The sequence below is a fragment of the Plasmodium coatneyi genome, chromosome 9 (genome assembly GCF_001680005.1).
Source record: "Plasmodium coatneyi strain Hackeri chromosome 9, complete sequence".
Lineage (NCBI taxonomy): Eukaryota > Apicomplexa > Aconoidasida > Haemosporida > Plasmodiidae > Plasmodium > Plasmodium coatneyi.
Window position 1 is genome coordinate 1,080,709 of NC_033564.1, and position 17,196 is coordinate 1,097,904.

The 17,196-nt window shown below is 41.6% G+C and overlaps 3 protein-coding genes across 3 annotated transcripts; 2 read left to right on the plus strand and 1 right to left on the minus strand.

Annotated features, from left to right (window-relative positions):
* Positions 1-1,303: 1,303 nt before the first annotated feature.
* Positions 1,304-6,895, plus strand: PCOAH_00025510 (Uncharacterized protein; the record flags this gene model as incomplete). The annotated part of the gene is made up of 1 exon (XM_020059356.1): positions 1,304-6,895. The coding sequence occupies one exon, from the start codon at positions 1,304-1,306 to the stop codon at positions 6,893-6,895; it is 5,592 nt and encodes a 1,863-aa protein (XP_019914962.1).
* Positions 6,896-7,847: 952 nt separating this feature from the next.
* Positions 7,848-15,895, plus strand: PCOAH_00025520 (Uncharacterized protein; the record flags this gene model as incomplete). The annotated part of the gene is made up of 21 exons (XM_020059357.1): positions 7,848-9,484; positions 9,599-9,793; positions 9,929-10,261; positions 10,420-10,618; positions 10,732-11,304; positions 11,420-11,504; positions 11,647-11,840; positions 11,936-11,976; positions 12,052-12,171; positions 12,322-12,574; positions 12,676-12,933; positions 13,083-13,331; positions 13,447-13,679; positions 13,861-13,979; positions 14,072-14,251; positions 14,391-14,548; positions 14,682-14,730; positions 14,878-15,105; positions 15,218-15,337; positions 15,447-15,599; positions 15,744-15,895. 21 exons carry the CDS (start codon positions 7,848-7,850, stop codon positions 15,893-15,895), a joined length of 5,529 nt encoding a protein of 1,842 aa, XP_019915095.1.
* A 112-nt stretch (positions 15,896-16,007) lies between these two features.
* On the minus strand, positions 16,008-16,811 carry PCOAH_00025530 (Uncharacterized protein; the record flags this gene model as incomplete). The annotated part of the gene is made up of 1 exon (XM_020059358.1): positions 16,008-16,811. The coding sequence occupies one exon, from the start codon at positions 16,809-16,811 to the stop codon at positions 16,008-16,010; it is 804 nt and encodes a 267-aa protein (XP_019914746.1).
* Positions 16,812-17,196: the final 385 nt, after the last annotated feature.

Consider the following 17,196-nt stretch of genomic DNA (forward strand, 5'->3'; position numbering starts at 1 on the left):
CTTGAGGAAGCATAACCATTCTGGAAATGGAAGAAGGAAAAGGTCCCTTAGGAGACAATTTAATGATTTTGAGGGGGACGACGACGACTCAACGGAGTACGACTCAACAATGGAATATAATTCAACTAATTCGTCCGAATATTCTATTCCATATACCTCCTCATTATCGTCTAGACGATAAACATCATCCTCTAGATGATCATCGTCTAGATGAACAAACATCTTCAGATGATAAACATATAGGTTAGCATCTATATGAACATCTTACATTAACATCTTAGATGAATACGAACAATAGACGAACAAACAAATAATAATAAAGAAGGAAGAAGAGGATGTAATAAGAAGGAACAAATAATATAATAAAAAAAAGAGAGTGCACCCTACCATCCCTATTGTTGTTTCTTCCTTACCCCAGTAGTAGTACTACCATTGTTAGCCTTCTTTACAAGGAAAGTACCACCACCATCACACTTTAATTATCATAGTTATATTAACAGTACACACATAATATGAATAATCACTCCTGGCATTTTTTTTTCTTTCTTAACATGTTGTGTGTTCGGATTGGCTATTTATATATATATTCTATTTGCTTAAGTTTAGGTGAATTAATTTTATCATTATTTTCCTTTTTCTTTTGCGTTTTTCATCCTTTCCGTTACCACCTGCTTTTTCACCCATTTGTTTAAGTTTTTTTTTTTTTTTTTAAACCCTTTCCCGTACCAACTCGTTAGCAACACTTTTCAGCGTTGCTACGTTTAACTTACCAATTGCGAATGCCTCAAACGTGTATGCTCCAGTTAACACTGTGCAAAGGAAAAAAAAAAAAAAAAAAAAAAAACGGAAAAAGCGTTCTAAGAAACATATAAAAAGAAGGGAATTTTTTTTTTCCTTTTGCAAAAAATTATAAAGTGAAAAATGGCAAGAAAGGAAAAAAAAAAAAAAAAAGGGAAAATTACAAAAGCGAAGGGGTGAAACGCCGAATTTGCGTGTTCTTCCATTTTCCGCAATTCCCAAATTTCTCATTTACAAATTTGTGAAATTTCTCAAATTCTCAGCACTCCGCGATTTTTCTAATTTCACAAGTTCCCCACGCGCTTCTTTTCTTTACAGAATAAAAAAAAAAAGTTTTACAAACTTTGCAAAAGGGGAAAACTGCAAAGTGGGCACAAATTAAGAAAGAGTTAAGAAGTATCACATCCGTTTTTTGAGCAGCCAAGCACGTGCATGTGCGCGTTTGCCACAGAGCAATCCCAGTAAATCTCGCAAAAAAAAAGAAAAAAAAAAAACATGCCAAAGAATGCAAAACATCGTTGACCCCGATAGCATACGTAGTGGCAATTCAATTTCGCAAAAGTGTAATAACGACTCGCACATTTTTAAGGAAGGCAAACAGAACAGTGGCAGCCAAAATGGAAGAGATGCAGAACAAGAACAAGTGGAAAATAACTACTTACTAAACGAAAACAAGCAAAAAAGTGGACCACATATAAGTGAGGAAAACACCACGGTGAAGACCAACAGCAACAATGCACACAGAGAATGTAAAGTAGAACCCCCCACGGATAACATTTATCATGCCTTTTCTGCTAATGGTCTAAAGAGTAAAAGCACATCCAAGGATTTTTTAACGAATGAGGAAGAAACGAGCACCAAAAAGAGCCTAGAAGAGGCGGTCAATAGAAGGAAAAAAATTAACGAAATGATTGCAGCGTACAATTCTTTAAATTTAAGTTTATCCAGTTGCAATTTCGACAACTCGGACAACTTGGGCATTAGAAAGAAAACGTCTCTTTACAATTCTGATTATAGCTGTGCTGTGGATTATCAGAACCAAATGAGTTACAAGAAAAAAGTGTATGAGGGGAACTACTCAGGTGTGACGAATCAGGCGGAGGAGAAAAAGGGAGAGATCTACGACAGAGGGGGTTGTGTCAATAATGAGATCGCGGGACTGTCTAGGAGCAACTACTCGAATGGTTTACTCCACCGTAGGGGGAACCTCGCAAACGGGGATAACCTGGTGTGCAGAATAAAGGACCTCTCAGCAGGTCACGGGAACCGTAGCGAAAAATACCGCGAAAACCGCAGTGCCAACGGCCCAGGCAATTCGATCGACCAGTCCCAAGATGACGAAGAATTCGAAGACTATAAAACATTCCTAACCCTAGACAGCAACCACACCATATTCAAGACAAAGCCTCTGAAGCTCCCGGACTTGTCCTTCCTGCATAACAGCAGCCGTGTTTATAGCACCTTGGATTTTAGCAACGATGGGGAAGATGATCAAAGTAGTAACCGCTTCTGCAGGAATAGAATTCTGTACGAGAGTTTGGAAGGCCTGTCCTTCGACCACGATGGGGACGACAATATTGTTGGCGGTGGTGTGAATGTTTGGGGAGATATGAACTTCTCTCACGTGAACCCTCACAGGAAGCCTAACCCCATCTCGGAGAAGAGCGCAGAAAACGCTGCACTGCGAAGGAAGACAGCAGGTATGCCCGAGAGAAATCATCAAAATTGCGTGGACAATAGTGCCATCTTCTTCAATCCGAGGAAGGAAAGTAAAAAAAACGCCGCTAAGAATTGCATAAAAAGTAGCGGACTGGAAAACTCCAACATAGAGGAGCTAATTAATGGCGGCATTAAGCGGATTGGCCGCGTGAGTCCAGTTAGTCGCACCACCGGCCAGAATGTGAATCTTGCCCATTGTGGCGAAAACTGGGAGAGAAACAGAAGCCACTCGAAAAGGCATACAAACGAAAGGAGCACTCACCAGAACAAGGAGATGGAGTTCAATTTTGTAAAAAATGATTCCATATGCAATAACAGTTATCGTAGACAAACCGCCAACTTGGGAGGTACTAAAATTTCTATGCATATTCGCGCACCAAATGGCGAAGTCAAAAAAGGCACAAACTATATAAGACGAATCAGTAACACATGCGACATTTTTCCAGCTACCTACAATTGTGAGGATGGACCTGAAGGCATGTGCAATGACAGAGGTGAAGGACACGCACTTAGTAGTGATAAGTATGCAAATATGCATGCGCAGTATGGGCATCCGTATGATGTGAAAAAAAGTGCGCACGAAAGTGAAGCTTACCGCAACGGTTTACCCCGCCGCCATTCCTGCCTCAACAACATAGAAAAATTTAAAGAAATGCTGCTAACCGTGGCAACAGATAACCTAAACGAATATGCAAAATGCCTACAGAGCATCAACAACGAAAAGTTAAAAAGTTACAAGTACTGTATCAAGCGAGTGAATGACTACAACATTAGTCAATATTTGAGTGCGACGTTTCGCGCGTCCATTCCAGTGAAAGGCATTGAAGAGTCGGTGCTGACCAACTCGGATACCTTTTCTTCCGTTCGTAACTCGGCGTACGAAAGTGATGAGTCCAGTGTGTCCCCCCACGATGGAGACACGAGTTGTGAGGAGTTGGCGAATGTGAGCATTGCAGATGGTGATACCAACAGTGAGTGTCACGGCGGTGGTAGTAGTGTCCATGACAAGGACTGGCATGGAGCCAACGGCAACTTAAAAGTTTACAAAAAGAAAAAAAAAATTAAACGCATCAACTGCCTGGAACACATACCCAAGGACGAATTTAATTCGTGTCCAGAGAAAATAAAAAGTGAACGAAATGAGAGCACATGCGTAGGTCGTATAGATAAAAAGTGTATGCACAACGGAAAGAGTATCTATGCATACGAGAGGAGCCAGAAGCAGAGAAGAAAGCAGACATATGCAATTAGGCAATGCAAACTAGCCAACGTTACAATTGATAGTCTTCAACTTAACTATGTTGACCAAAATTTAAAAAAACAAAACAAAACATGTGAAAAACCACTAGGAGGAAAAACGTACTTGGCTCGAAGGAGCAAGATGTGTAGCCTTGATTGTGCGGATAGCGACTGCAATGGTTACGGCGGTTGCGACAGTTGCGGATGCTATAGCTGCGTGCGCACACCGAACGGCCAAGCCGCGCAGTGTTTAAAAAAAACGAATGCAAGAAAGGGAAAGTATCCCCATAGCAGTAGCTGTGGTGGGAAAAACAAACAAAGTGCATTTCTTTCCCTCAACGCAGATTCAAAGAACCACAACGACCAACTTAAAAGCTCGTCCATTTCGCGAAGTAGTCTGTGTGAAGGGGAGTACCAAGAGTTATCCTTTAACAACGAACGAAGTGGTCGCCAAGAAATCTTTGCAAATGTGAAAAGCATAAGCAATTGTAACAACACCCTGATGGATGACCTCATGAGGAAGGACTCCACAAATAACGGTGGACATAGGGGCGAAAGAAGTACCTTCAGGAATGACAGCAACATTAAGGTGAGTGAAAATTTGGGTGATTACACCGGAGTTAATTATTTGCATGAGTTTCCTCTCCTCAGCGAGGACAATAAATGTGTGAACAGTTATATAATGCGCAACGTGGGTGAAGGGGATACCCACGAGAGGAATTTCCAGGAAGATGGTCCCAACCCAATTGTAGAATTCAACTCGAGTGGTTATCCACTCGCACAGAGCCTTCGCAAACAAAATGGTACAAGTGAATTGGGAAGGAGGAACCATACAGGGGACGTAAACCAATCATGTTACACCCAAGGGGTGTCCGAAAAGTACTATCTGGAAAGTGAAAAATTAAGTGAACTCCATCCCTTGAGGGAGGAACAGAGCAATGCGAGCTGCCAAAATTATGAACCCTTTGAAGATAAGAGATTCCCAAATGTTGCAAATCTGTACGGTAGGGACAATTCCAATGGGGCCGAAACGGATGGGAGAGGAGGAAACCCCCTCTTCCATGACATACAAAGGGACAGCATGACCAATTGCGACTCCCCATTTTTAAGTAAAAAAGAGAAAGACATGACGGAAGGGGGCAACCATGTTTTAAGTTTCAATGTAGAAGAAAGTCAACACAGTAATGATAAGCATAGAGAGGACCATCAAATGGATGTCGAAAATAACCCCCTGGTGAATAACCCACGCAGTTGTAAAGCACCTCTTCATTGCGCAGATAAGTACGAAGGAAAAGGCATTGAAGAAATTATTAAAAACAACAAGACGAGGATTGAGCAGCTGTACGATAGTGAAGGAAGTCAAAGTCATGTTTACATCGGTGAAAATATTAGTGGATTTACACACCCCATGGAGGATGAGATGGGAGCAAAGCATAATAACACCCCTTCCTTTGTTCACAAATTGGACAATTCTTGTAGCTCTCAAAATGATCCCTCCTATTCAATTAACTCATATAATGAGGAAATTGAAGATAAAAATATAATTGCGTGTTCTTTGGACAGTTTCAATGAAGAGTTTATTGCCCCCATGTCAGTTCCCACCCCTGCGGCATCCATTTTCTCAGATGGAAGTGTCTGTTCCCCGCAGAAAGGGAACTTAAATGGTGACGGATCTCCCCACCAGGGAAGTGTAAAAATAAACGCGGGAAGAGATTTACCGTTAGGAGGTCCCTTCCAGATGTACCACCAAAATTTTAATTGTGATACAAACCCGATGGGGTTCCATCAAATGGGTGTGGTTAATGAAAAATGTGACTACAACTCGTTAGGTGTTGCCCAGGATTATTTTCCCAAAAGGGAAGACACTATCCAATATAGTAACCATTTGACCAATTTAACAGAGGGAAGGAACTACAGCTCCAGCACCATACCTGGTGAAATCCTACAGGAGATCTCAAAAAAGAAAGACGAATCGATGGTGGAAAAGAAATTGAACCCATCTGATAAAAACATAAGTAGTGAACAAAGTAACACATACAACGGAAAACGAACCGGTGATAATATATATAGCGAAAATGTTAATCTCCATTTTCAACGCAAAGGCAGTATCGTGCAAAAAACAAATGAAGAGGTGCACCAAAGGCATAAACAGACGTACCGCCAGGCGAGCAACTCATCTGGTAGGGCAAGAAATGACGCAATTGGAGATGAAGGAAATAGATTGAGGGGAGGGAAAAAAAACGAACTCCACAAAATTGTAAATACACTAGAAATAAAAGAAACAAAGATAAAGACCAAACAAGGCATTTTCGAAATAACATCTGAGGGAAAAGTTCTCTTCACCTTCTTCGGAAGATCAGAAATTAAAGAATACAAAAAGGTAAAGAGACATAAGCTAAACATAGACATTTCCAAGCCGAGGAAGCTATTATTTATAATCGAAATAAATGGAATAGACATAAAAATAAAAGACGTACTATTAGACGACGTGTTGGATTTCTACAACCTGCTCGAAGAAGAACTGCCAAAGTCGCACCAAGTAAGATACGAGTATGCTTATGACGTCATCGAGACGTTGAAAAAGCACACCCCTAAGGTGTCTCTCACAAAGAAGTGGTTTGGGGTGTACAACCTCATGAGCAATGGAAGCACCCCTGATTTTATGGCAACACTGAAAAACAACATGTTCATTGATAAAATTGAAATTAAGAACAATCAAGTGATGTTTGCCTTGAAGGAGGGGAACACCGTAACGCTGAATGTTGACGATTTGAATGGGGTCACTACCAAACTGACGAGGCAATTGCGGGAGAGGGGAAAAAATACCATAGAGGAAGACGCTAAAAAGGGGTGCGAAGCACTCCTCAGAGGTATGGTTTCCACAAATGAACAAGATGTCAAGGCTGTTTTACTCAATTTGCAATTACTCCTAAAAAAGACAGGAGTGTCCATAGATATAGTCATCCAAAACTGGTGTAATACTTTACAGGCTTACTCACAGTGCCTAGACCTATTGACAAAAGGGAACGCAGAATATACCCTCAGGATGAGGAAAGCCTTGGCCGACATAACAGCAAGAACTGACCTCCACAGGAGGGAGATTTATTTTTCCATATTTCCTGTCATAGTTGAGGAGTGATGGGGAGTGGGTGCCATGACTGAAAGTTCTCCCCTCCGCGTTGCAACATCCTTTTATAAATACCATTTAACTGGTTAAACAACACAGCAGCACATTATTTTTTTTTTTTTTTTTGGTGTTTTTTTTTTTTTTTTTTTTCGCCTCCCTCTTTGTCTAATTCCGCCCATAAATGCTTCATATCGTGTATGCCCCCATAAACACACTCTCTTTTGTCCTTGTAAAATTTTTAATCCAAAAAGTGAGCAAAAAAAAAAATGGCGAAGATCCTTACATCTTCCTTCAGCAAATTTTTATGTATTGTTTTGGTTGGCCTTCTTCACACGAATGGACATCGTGATTGAGCAGGGGAATCCCGGCGCGATGGAATTTTTTTTCCTTTTTTTTTTTTTTTTTTTTACCCCTTTTGAAGGGTTATTACTCCCCCCCCTGGTGTGCACATTGTCTCCTCTTCCGAAAAAAAAAAAATTGGGACGAATCTCTAGTACCGCAGTGATGCCTCTGCGCAGGGCGTTGCTATGCACAGGGAAGAGCACCGCGCAGTGTGCTCCAATTGGGTGCCAACCATGAGGAAAATTTTCCCACCCGATTAACCAAAATGAACGCGCAGAAATGATAGAATATCACTTCACGCTTAAGTGCATTATTGTTCGACGTCTTTTCCGTGTGACGATTTGTGGACACCGCGGATAGTCTACATCCCGTTTGTCACAAAAGGAAGAAAAAAAAAAAAAAAAAAGACTCCCTTTAGCCGCTGCGGACCGCTTACATTGCAGCCAACTCAAAAAAAACATCCCAAGTTACTCCAAAAATTAAGCTATTAGGAAAAAAATAAATATAAGACGTTCACCCCATTGTGGGGTAATGACCCATGGAGGGGTAGCCTTTTTTTTTCCCCTCCTTTCTTCATTTGTCCTCTTTCGTTTTCTTGTTTTTCCCCCTTGGAGTGACAACGATGGAAAAAAGCAGCAGGCTGCACGGGCTCGAACTGCCCGCGTCAATCGAATTTGACAACTACGAGGGGGGGGTCAAAATGACGAAAAGGTTAAGCATAAAGAACACTACGAAAAAGTTAATACGGTTTAGGTTCCTCTTCCAAAGTAGCGTATATTTTACTTACCCTCTGCAGGAGGTAGAAAGCATCAGTGCGGGGTTAAACAAAAGTTACCCCATAATATTCTTCAACCCTGTAAACGACTTCCAAACTGTGAGTGAAACGTTAAGTATAGTGATCGAAGACAAACAGAGGGACAAGAGAATAGAGGTTCAGCTGAGAGCTACTCCTCTCAAATGCGACGTCATCCTACCCTCAGTGTTGCACTTTAAGGATATGGTAATTAAGCAAAAGGGGAAAGAAGAACTAGTGATAAAAAACCAAGGTGCACTAAATGCAGTGGTCAAATTGACACACAAATACACATCGAAGGAGAAAAAAGGAAAAATTAAATTGGAACCTTCGCAGTTTGTTTTAAAGGCTAACCAAAAACAAAATGTGCAAATTATACTATATTCAGATTTGCCTCAAAAATTTCAAGAGTGGTTATCTTGCTCTATCATTGAAGTGCCAAAGGATCTGGAAGGAAAAATATTTCCACAAGGTCCTAAGGTGACAAATGTAACTTCGAACAATCCATGTGAAGACAGTGCAGAGAAAGGGGTGAATGACATCATCCAAATGATCAACCAGGAAGATGTGCAAGTGCGTTTAATAAAAAAAAGAATCCAGTTAAACTGGGTTGCCGTGTTGCCCCAAATTATCATTCTTTCTGATCAAGACAAGCAGATCTTTCATCAAAGCGTGGTCAACTTTGGCGAAGTGGCCTTAGGACAGCGACTCACCAGATCGATATATTTACATAACGTTACCAGTGCCCCCATAACGGTGAAGGTGAAAAAGAAGGAGAAGAAAGAAAATTCCAAGAAGAGCAACGTTTTCCACCTTTTAAAGGAAGAATTCACAATAAAGGAAGGTTCCAAAGAGGAAATTGTTTTCCACATCAACGGACAGAACCAAGTTAACCAATACACAGAAATGATACAATTCAAAGCATGCACAGATTATTGTATAGAATTATTCTTCATTTGTGAAATAAAAAATGTGAAGTTACATTTTACGAAGGTAGTCTACCTTTTGGAAAATCTCAAATTGGGAGACAGCGTGACGGAAAAAATTACCATCAGAAATGATGACGACACAGATGTTCACGTCGAAATTGTAAACCTTGGATATATATTTAGTGCTAAGAGCACCAATTTTGTTGTAAAAAAAAATTCATACCACTTTGTAAATCTTACATACCATTGTATATACCCCGTTAATGTGTACAAGAGATTATATTTTTTGGTTCATTTGAATAAGAAAATTTTTTACGTTGATATTATTTGCAACTATTCTGTTAGCTACAAAATGTGTCCTCTTTCAATGCACCACGTATTTAGAAGTAAGCACTTTATCCATGATAAGCAGACCTTATACAACTCATACTATGACAAGAAGGACTACATCGATATTTGGGACTTTCCCCTCGAGTTTGACTCCTATGAGGATTCTACCTACGAGATGATAAATGAGATAGTACAGGCGGACGACGGGTGAGGCTTCGCGAGGGGGATGTCCACTTCGTCCAACGTTACCGCGATACCCACTTTGCTCCTCCATTTCGTTCACTTCTTTCGTCCATCCACTTCTGGCTTCCCCCCTCGTAGTGACCTCTTCGTAGTCCCCCAACAATTGGAAATCCTAGAATCGGAAGAAAAAGACATCATGATAATAAACAAAACTCCTGTGGAGTACACCTGCGTGTGGTCCAATGCGGTGGACCAGGGGAGAGGACAACGCAGTATCTTTCATATCCACCCTGCGGAGGCTCAGCTGCCACCGTTTGGGTGCCAGACGTTTAGGTGTGACATTCATCGTGGTGGTTACGTTCCCAAATGCTGTCCCTGATGGAGCGAAGTGTAACTGTATATCCCCCCAACTTGCATTTTTACGCCGAAAATTAACATAAATATTCCATTTTTTTGCCCCCCCTTTAGAGTAAAAAATGCAAAGGCGCTGAAGGAGAAATATACGAGGGAAGTGTACGAATGCATTGTCTTCCCCTCCAACAATAGGGACTATAGGAAGTGTAACAGCAAAACGTTGTTGCCCCCTCGGTTCTTATATGTCACTCTGTTTCAGTTCAAAATAAAGTACCTATGTGAGACAGAGAATGTTCTGGACAGTCTATGTGTCTACCCCAAACATATTTCCTTTTTGAATATTATCGAAGAGGAAAACACCTACGCCGTTATGAGGTTTGGGAATAGTTCGGACATCGCACAGCTGGTTGACTTCACTCCATTCAAGGGCGATGTGGAATCGATCAGGTTGGGACGTATTCCTTGAGGGGTGAACCTCCCCTCTCTCCCCAATGCCCACTCACATAGCACATATAATATATATACATATGTATATATATGTATGCATATTTACAATTGCATAAGATGTAGGCCATCATAACAAAAATTTTATCCCCTCCCTGTAGAGTCACCCCGCTAGTGAACTACGTACCTAGTAGGGGCTCCCTAAACGTCCTTATCTTTTACTCCCCCAAGAAAGCGCAGCTAACTGAGGGTGAAATTAAACTGCACTATTTAGTAAATGGCATTGAAAAGAAGCATATCTCCGTTTTCGTCTCGCATGAGATAAACAGCGTCTTGTTCAACGGGGGGGACCTCAACATAGTAAGGCCATGCACCACAAATGTGAAAATGGGCGTACATGTCTACATTGTCCATTTTGCCTATATTGCCCATTTTATTTCATTTTATCCTCCCTGTTCTATCACCCTGAAAAGAACCTACCTTGCATAAGCACCGACACGGAGAGCTCCAAAAAAGTGGCTATCGAAAACATGACGGAGAGAAACGTCCTCTGCATGCTAGTTAAGGAAGATGCAGCCTCAATTCTGGGCATTCATATAAAGGGGAATAATTCCCCGTTGGAAGCGCAAAGTGCAGAGGAACACACACCCCATAGGAACGACCAAGTGGAAGAATTAAACACATGGCAATTGCAAAACGGGGAGGAAGAACAAAATGAAGGAACTAGCTCACTTACAAATGAAGATAAAAAATACACCTTTTACTTCTTCTGTTTATTGCCCTTTGAAAAAAGGAACATCTACATCTGTGCCTGTTCCGATTCTACGTTAAAGAAATCGGTGCCCCTGCTCCTCTCCTACATGCTGTACACAAATGAGGAAGACATGAGGAGCAAATTTACCTTTATAAAGAAGAACATGAAGGACCACATCAAACGGTGTAAACGGTTCCTTGTGCACGTGAATATAATTAAGTGCGCCCTGACGCTGCACCCCAAAGTGGTTGAAAGCGAGCCGATCATAGTGGGCTCGAAGTTTAATGCGAAGGTAGGCGAGGGGCGGTTCAGCGTGGCCGACGAAAAGTTGGCACCCACGCGTTAGCGTCCACTTGTCGACCTCAAAGCTGTGATGATACCTCCCCCACCCGCACATACTCTTCCAGATAAAGATTCACAACGAAAACCCCGTTAAAGTAAATTTTAAAACAAAGACTGAAATTGTCCAAATAGGCAGCAGGAAAATATTTGGTACGTCCTCAAAACAGAACAATCAATAGACGATGTCCATGTCATTTTCTTACTCATATGTATTTTCATGCCCATTTGGGCTACTTCCGCGTTTTCGTTATGTGCCCCATCCCAAGCTGCCTTTTGTTTTTTCTTTCCACAGATGAAGACGAAATTAAAGAGGCAGACAGAAACGTTGTAGTGGAAAAAAGCGAAGACGTGATTAATTCCTTTTCGGGCAAATATGCCTACGTCTCTTTTAAAACCATCCAACAGGGCCGTTTCGTCTACCGCTTTTGCGTCATCGTGGGAGGTAAAAGGGACGAAGAAAATGGAAAAGGGGAGAAATGTCAAAATGTCAAAATGGCGAAGTGACCACTTGTAGTAGAGCCACCTCCACCCCGCTGACAAAAACGACCTGACAGTGTTCCCCCCTTTTTTTTTTTTTTCAGGATATAAGTAGCAACATAGGCAGAAGATCGAAGGCGCCCCAGTGTGTACTTTCTACATGGACTCATAAAACTGAGAGGACTTCCTTAAAACACGATCCATCCCCCCCCTCCTGCAGGAACCACGTCGACATTGTACTGAAAGTGGTGATGCCCTATTTCCAAATTATCGACATAAATGATTTTAAAACTCCACAATCCATATACTGGAATATGACTTCCGCGGATCGGATAAATTCGTACGTCCTTTTTTCTTGAGCAATTACTACTTTGTAAATGTCTATCTCGCATTTCATTTTTTCTCCACTCTTGTGTTATCTTCACGGTGTGTATGCACCTCCATTTTAAGAGCCAATGGGAACTGATTTTTTTTTTTTTTCTCCCTGTAGCTACTTAAAGGAAGACATCTCAACATTAGACACAGAATACAAGAAAAGTCAAGGAATGGAGAACATGAAAAAGCTTTTCAACCAGTTTGACTACATACCATTTAATATTGGAAACAACACGTTCAACGAGGTGACAAGAGTAAACTTGGTTTTATTTAACCCACTCAATGTGCCACTGAAGGTTCATATAAATAGCATAAAGTCGTACGTTCTTCCTGTCTTACCGCCCTACGTCAAAAATGAGGAGGAGCAGGTAACGCCGATGCATGCGGTGGTGACAGCGCGATGTGGTACATAGCACGATCGTTTTCTTTTCTCCCCTTTTATTTTCTCCTTTCCCTTCCGTGCGCGCAGCTGGCCCACCTCCTCTACGTAGACAACACCTACCGCAACTTCATGAGATGCCTGGACTGCTGCGAAATCACCCCCACCAATTTTGAAATAAAAGAAAAGGGCACAAAAACCATCACCCTATTTTATAAACATAAATATATTGGGCTTCATAATATGCCCCTGATAATTGACGTGGAAAATGGAAAAGTGCTTCCCCTCAATTTGACTTCCCTGACATTTCCCCCCCAAGTGCCCCCTATATATTTGATGAACGTGAAGGTACCGAAAGATGTGCACATGTGCAGCTTCCTTGTGGTTGGCGCGTTGGATAGTCTCCATTTTCCCCCCCTTCATATCGTTTATGTTTATTATCCCATTTTGCTCCTTATACGTGTCTTATTTTTCGCATTTTTCTCCCCTTCCTTCAGGACCTGAATGAACACGTCTTGGGCCTGAAAAACGAGTGCATCATAAACATTGACCTCCTAAATGATAGCGAGTTGGATATCCATTACGCCGTAGAGCGGTGCAGCCATTTGGTGGTTTTGAATCCCAAGGGGGTTATCAAAAGGCGCAAGTACATTTCCCTCTTCATTTTGGTTTCGAGACTTTCCCCCACTATAATTAGCGAAACGTTGATACTGAGGCCGCACTTTAGGCACCTAAACAGGGATATAGTAAAATGACTTCATAGTGGGCATATCTACCTACACGTGTTCACACCTTTTCGTGCTTTTCCATGTGTGTGCACCTGTACATGCGACCGACATATTCCCCCCCGCGCTCTCACAGGAGCTAGACAAAGTCATGATAGAACTCACGCTAAACAGCACATCCGATAATGTGTACAAGGATGCTCACAAAACGATCAACGTTTTCAACAACAAATGCATTGGTGACCTCCCTGGACAGGGTATCAAGACCTTCTGCTCCAACTTCGTCCCCGCCTATTCATACATACACGCTCAGAATAAACTGTTTTATGTCTCGCCAAGCTCGATAAATATTCTCTATGCCCCGACAAAGTAAGCCATGGGGGGGGGGAAGGATTACATCTGTGCGGTAGAGCATCGGTGGAACAGTTGGACGGAGAAGTAAAGCCAAGTGCACCACCTGAATGTACCAAGCAACGCCGCATTAAATCGTGCCATTTACCTTTGCCCATGTCACGACGATTCACCTTCCCCTGTTTCTGACCACGTGCAGCTCCATCGTCGAACGGATTGTCATAATAAAAAATTACTCATCATCCAGGGACCTAAAATTTAAAATACCTAACAAAAACACCCTGCCAGGAAACGTTTTAAAAATAACCCCCAACAAAGGTTACCTGAAAAATGGATCTTTTTACACACTTGCCAACCAGCTGCACTATCTACATACATCCATTCTGAATCACTTGCCTCACAAAACACAGGAGTTATCAAAAGGGAGGGGCATATCATCCTCAGGTTTACCTTCATCCTGAGTGACATATTGTTAGACATCGAGGGGAACATTCAGATAGAGTTCAAGTACTTACAAGACCAAGTGCCCTCGCAGGGGAAGAATGAAGAGGACGGGTTCAGCATTGGTGATGTCTCAGAAGAGAAAATTGGTATACAAATAATGGCATCTACACCTGTCCGTTTCATGTGCGGAAGCGCATGCACGCGTTTTTCTCATTTCCCCACGGTGAGAAAACCCCACCAAATCATACGTCATACTTTGCACTGTTCCCCTTTTAACTATGGCAGAAGAGGTCTACGAAGATACGAGGAACAAACAGGGGCGAATAGAAGAGTCTAATCCTTTGCAGATTTCCAAAGCGAAGAAGGCAACAAAATTCGATGATCTAACCTTCTCCCACGCGCAAAAAATATTTGAGAACATCCAGCTGTTCAAATACACCTATGTAATTATGGAACACAAAAAAATAAATAAACAAGCAAATGCATATATGTATGCATGTACTATGTATGCCTGTGTGGAAAGACCCAGCGCTCACGTTGCTCCGCACCCACGTCCGATTCACCCCTCAACAACAGGACAATGTCAACAGCAGCATGCTACAAAAGGCTGTGCGGCGCCTTTACGGTATTAAAAATGGTTAATTTTGGAAAGAAGAAAAAAAAAAAAAAAAAAAAACATTTTGCACAGCAAGTGTACAAATGGATCACTTAAAATTATAATCCCTATATAATCTTCACAAGGTAACCCGTTTTTTTTTCTCTCCAATGTTAGAAGAACTTTCCAAAGGAGAAATCCCCAAAGAATCTATCAAAAAGGGGATTAAAGACTTTCCCAAGTTTTATTTTTACATTCACGTGAAGTTATTCACTTGCAATTCTGATGACGTGGCAATGGCAAAGAATAATTTTGAGAATTTGGTTAGAACTAATATTTACCCCCAGCACTTGTACTTTAAAAGATACATCAGTCTACCCATTCCTCTGGAGGACAAATCGAAAAGTGAGTCTGCCTTCCGTTTGAAGTGTCCTTGCATGTGTAGATGCACATGTGGGAGTGATGTGAAACCCCTTTTTACTTATTCCCCCTTTATTCTGTGCACTCAAATTTGAAGGCTTCTTTAAAAGACACTACTTCGATTTCGACAAACTGGAAAGGCCGATGGGGAAGAAGAGCAATCGAGATGGGAAGGAGAACAGGAACCTCTCTCCGGAGGAAATTGCGTGTTATAAGAGTATGTGCGCAATATGTGATGATTTGCACGCGCTCACTTCGCGATTGAGCTGATGAACTCACATTTGCATTTTTGCATTAACATTTGCACTTCTGGTCACACCTCACAGGGGACATTTACGCGTGCATGTTCACCGAAATGTTCAAAAGCATAATCGAGAAAGAAATCAGGAATCACATTGCCATCCTTTCGGACATCAACGCATGCTCCATTCAGACAATTGAGAGCATTCTCAGCGAGGACATGATTAACGCCATGTCAAGTGGGTTTACCACACAGGGAGGATGGAGGGCATATCTCTGTGTTTACATGAGAACACACGTGTGTGCACATGTGTGAAAGTACCCCTCGTGAGCCTACCTCGCCAATTTGTTATACCATCACCCCTTCTTCATCCAATTCTCAGGAACGAACAAAACTGACGCCAACTCTCAAATGAAGAGCGACTATTCATTTTTGAAGCCAGCAATTTTATCTCACTTCTTTTCGCATATTTTTTCGGATATCATTGGAAGCCTTATGGGTGATGCGAGTTTGTTTGCCAAAAATATGGACTGAAAAACTTCAAGGGGGGAAGCAGAAAACCGCTCACTCTGCTGAACTGCTGAAATGGCACCCCCCGGGGAAAGCACTCACTAGGGGTAACGCTTCTTAGTCGGGGTAGTGCTGCTCAGTAGGGGTCCTTCCCGAAATCGCCCTCCTCATCTGCGTAATCGAAATAATCCACATCGTGGTCACTGTCCTCTGAGGAATCCCTGCCGGTGTTTATATACTCCTCTCTACTCTTGTTGTAAGCTTCAATTGCAGACTTCATCCGTGTGGCCTCCCTTTTTTTTTCTATATAAACCTTAAAAATGATGTACAAGGAGTAGGATGCAACCAAAATTGTGGACAAGAAAAATGGAGATGATCTGAATTCACCAAACGAAATGGAAAAAAAATACCTTTTGATTTTTTGAGGAATACCCACACACAGAAAGTTTTCTTTCAAAATATTTGTAATGGCGAGTTCAATTTTTTTGTTTACTAAAAAGGTGTATGCTGGGTAGAGGGCTAAACAGAAGGTACCCACGCAGAGGAATCTGGTCAAGCAATTTCTGTTAAATATTAATAACAATTTGGATGTTGCTTTACTCCACCAATTTTTGTCTTTCGTATTTATATGATTGTTCTTCACTTGTCCCTTTCCATTTTCCCAATCGTGTAAATATAAGACATGCACATTGTTCTGTTTTTTCACAACATGTTGATCATTGGGAGTTATTTTATTTTTCCTGAAATGTGACAAATCATACTTCCTTTTTGCAATCCCAATGAAGGCATATTCATTGATGCTGCTTTTCCCCTTGTGCTCACTGTTCGGGGGGTATGCCAAATGGGGATACCTCCCCTGGGGAGTTTTTTTAATGCATTTTACGCGTAGGAGAGTTGCGAAAAGGAGGGTGACCAACGCGGAAAGGGGCAAGGGTTTCATTTTAAGAGCTGCCTTCGCCTTGTCCGGGTGGGGGTGCAGGTGAACGTGCGTATGGGCGTGTGGACTTCCTTCTGGGGATACTTCACTCAGCAGGCATACTTTTCTGCTTACACGGGAACACAAAGTGGGGACACCATCTTTTTCCCTTCACGAAGAAAAGTCATCTTTTGTAAAAAGTTCCAAGCGCGCAAAAAGGGAAATTACTGCCTTGAATTTTCCCCTCCGTTCAAGTGTAACAGAAAATTTTGCCCTATTCGCAGGTGTGTTGAAAAGGCAGCCTTCTTGTTTTATTTTCCAGGCGTTCCATTTAAATTTATTTATTATTATTTTTTTTTATTTAAAAAAAGGGGTACAAAATGGGCTTAAAAAGAAAATTTTATATATA